Source organism: Phragmites australis, chromosome 3 (assembly GCF_958298935.1).
Source record: "Phragmites australis chromosome 3, lpPhrAust1.1, whole genome shotgun sequence".
In the NCBI taxonomy this organism is placed as follows: Eukaryota; Viridiplantae; Streptophyta; class Magnoliopsida; order Poales; family Poaceae; genus Phragmites; species Phragmites australis.
Window position 1 is genome coordinate 2,762,329 of NC_084923.1, and position 2,625 is coordinate 2,764,953.

General features: G+C 52.2%; 1 protein-coding gene across 1 annotated transcript; it reads right to left on the reverse strand.

Annotated features, from left to right (window-relative positions):
• On the reverse strand, positions 1 to 2,625 carry LOC133911556 (pentatricopeptide repeat-containing protein At2g03880, mitochondrial-like). The gene has a single exon (XM_062353848.1). It carries the CDS (start codon positions 2,489 to 2,491, stop codon positions 806 to 808), a length of 1,686 nt encoding a protein of 561 aa, XP_062209832.1. The 5' UTR covers positions 2,492 to 2,625; the 3' UTR covers positions 1 to 805.

Below are 2,625 nucleotides of genomic sequence, written 5' to 3' on the forward strand. Positions count from 1 at the left end.
TCGCAATTAATATATAGACCAAATTAAGGTGATTAATGATAAATAGAAAACTAACTACATCAAATATTCAAGGTTGAGCTGAATATGGACCCTATCTAGAAGATGTTTAGCCTAATCAACTGGTGATGAGCACAAACATATGTAGTTTGCCCTGATAATTAGTCTGTCTAGGCATATTCCAAATTCCACAGCAGGATTACTGTCAAGGAATTCAGTAGAGTACAAAAGCCAAACAATGTAATATATAAATGGAGAGAATATTGCCACACAGGTTTCAATAGTGCATTTGTTGTATTACACTCAGTCCCGCAAAGCCACAAGTCTTCTGCTGTGGAGTTCATTGCTTTTAAGTGTCATCAAATGGGATCCTCTAAAGCAACTCAGGAAGGGTACTTCCTCTCAGCAATTGAGTTGCTTGGGTCTGAGGAGCTATGCAATACCAGCCCCAAGACAAGAACGTGTAGCAACTATTGAACCCAAATGAACTGGGGCAGCTGAAAGACCCCAGCTCCAAACTTCCACAGCTTAAACAGCTCCCCATAGTGATTGCTCTTAAAGAGCATCCTAACATGCTTCATGGGTCACAAGATGTAGACGTGTATATGCAACACCATAAAACCACAGTTCCTTCAAAATCTCAATCGTGTACTGTAAGGGATTCAGCCCTATGGTAACCAGCAGAAGCAATTTTCCCAATAACATGCTGCAGTAATTTCTTCCAGAGTCACAATTATATTATCATGCTGTGTCCGGGTGATAAAACAAATATTTCTTCCATCATAGTTTATCCTCAGGATTAAGTATTTCACCAGTAGTCTCTGCAGCTGCAAGCACCTTTCTTGATCGTGTGGTATCTGTTGACATCCCTTACTACAATTACTCTGTCGATCACCATGCTAGCATACTTGAAGAATTCATGACAATAAGCACATATCCTCAAGTTCTTAACTATTCTCAACACCTTTCCTGATGGTACAGCACCACTGATTAACCCATATGCCAGGGCCAACCTTTCGCTATGATGCCAGAACCCCTCGTCGGCCTCCTTGTACCCTAACTTCGCTACCTCTAGAATCAATTCATTCAACTTGTTGTATATCTCTAGTAACTGTTCGTGCCTTCTTTCATTTGCGACAAACACATGTACCTGCCCTCTAACCTCAATCCAACTCCGACCACCTTCCTTCCTGACTCCCTGGTCCCTCATTGCAGTCCATGCCTCAGCCACCTCATCCTTTCTCCCAGCTGCCGTGTAGACATTGGCAAGCATGACATAGGCTGAGTCATCCTTGGGATCAATCTCCAATAGCTGCTTCCCCATGGCTTCTGCCATGTCAACCTTGCGGTGAACCACACAACCCATTAGAAGTGTCCGCCACACCGCTGCATCTGGCTTGCATGGCATTGTACAAGCAACCCTCTCTGCATCCTGCAGACGCCCCACCCGTGCCATTGCACCCACCACACAAGTATAATGCTCAAGGCTAGGCTTCACATTGTACTTTGACTGCATTGCTTCCAACCAAAACTCAGCCTCAGTGGCTGCTCCAGCATTACTACATGCTGTGAGCACAGCAAGGAACGTGAGCCCATCAGGTGCAAATCCTAGCTCCAACATCTGATTAAACAGCCCAACAACCGCTTGCACATCTCCCTGCTGTGCGTGAGCAGACAACACTGCATTCCACGTGATCAAGTTCCGGTCACCACCCAATCCCTCAAACACATTCGCTGCATCATCCATAACTCCGGCTTTCCCATAAGCATCCACCAGCGCGGTTCCGACAGCCACATTCCCATCAAGCCCAACCACCACGGCATGCGCATGAATCCCGCAAGTCTGTTCCAGAGCAGCAAGCCCCGCTGCCGCACGCAGAGCACCAGACAGTGCGTACATGGTTGAATCAACAGCATTGGAGCGCATACCGACGAACACGGACAGAGATTCCTCGTATCGTTCGTTCTGCGCGAGCCCAACAATTGTGGAGGAGTAGCAGACAGGGTCTCGGTTAGCAACGGGGATTTCGTCGAACAGGTGGCGGGCGGCCTCAGGGGAGCGGGATCGGGAGTAGAGAGTGATAAGGCAGGAGGCGGAGAAGGGGGACGAGGAGAGAGCGAGCTTGAAGGCGAGGGCGTGCACGTGTGGCGCGAGGGAGGGCGACATAGAGCGGAGAAGGGAGGAGAGCGGGCCGTCGACGAGGAGGGCCGGAGACATGCCGAGGACGCGGCGGAGGAGCGGGAGCGCGGACGACGGGGAGGAAGCGGAGACGGAGGAGAGCGAGGAGGTGAGCGAGGCGGCGGTGGGGTGGAAGGGGAGGCGGGATAGGAGGGGCAGCGACAGCGACGGCGGGTAGCGGGAGAGAAGGAGGTTGTAGGCGGCGCGGGAGGTGGAGGCGGTCTTGATGAGAACCGCGTGGAGGGCGGCCGGTTCACCGCCCGCCGTGGCCGCTGCGGAGGCCGCAGCTGTGAGGGACGCGACCGCGGCGCGCATGGGCGACGCGTGCTGCGACCACGGCGGGCTGTGATGGCCTGGTGGGGGCGGCGGAACGGCGGTTTCGGGCAGACTTTTGGAGTGGCGGGAAAGCCGGGGAGGTGCGGGGCTTGGATTTCAGGCGTCGGTCTGGA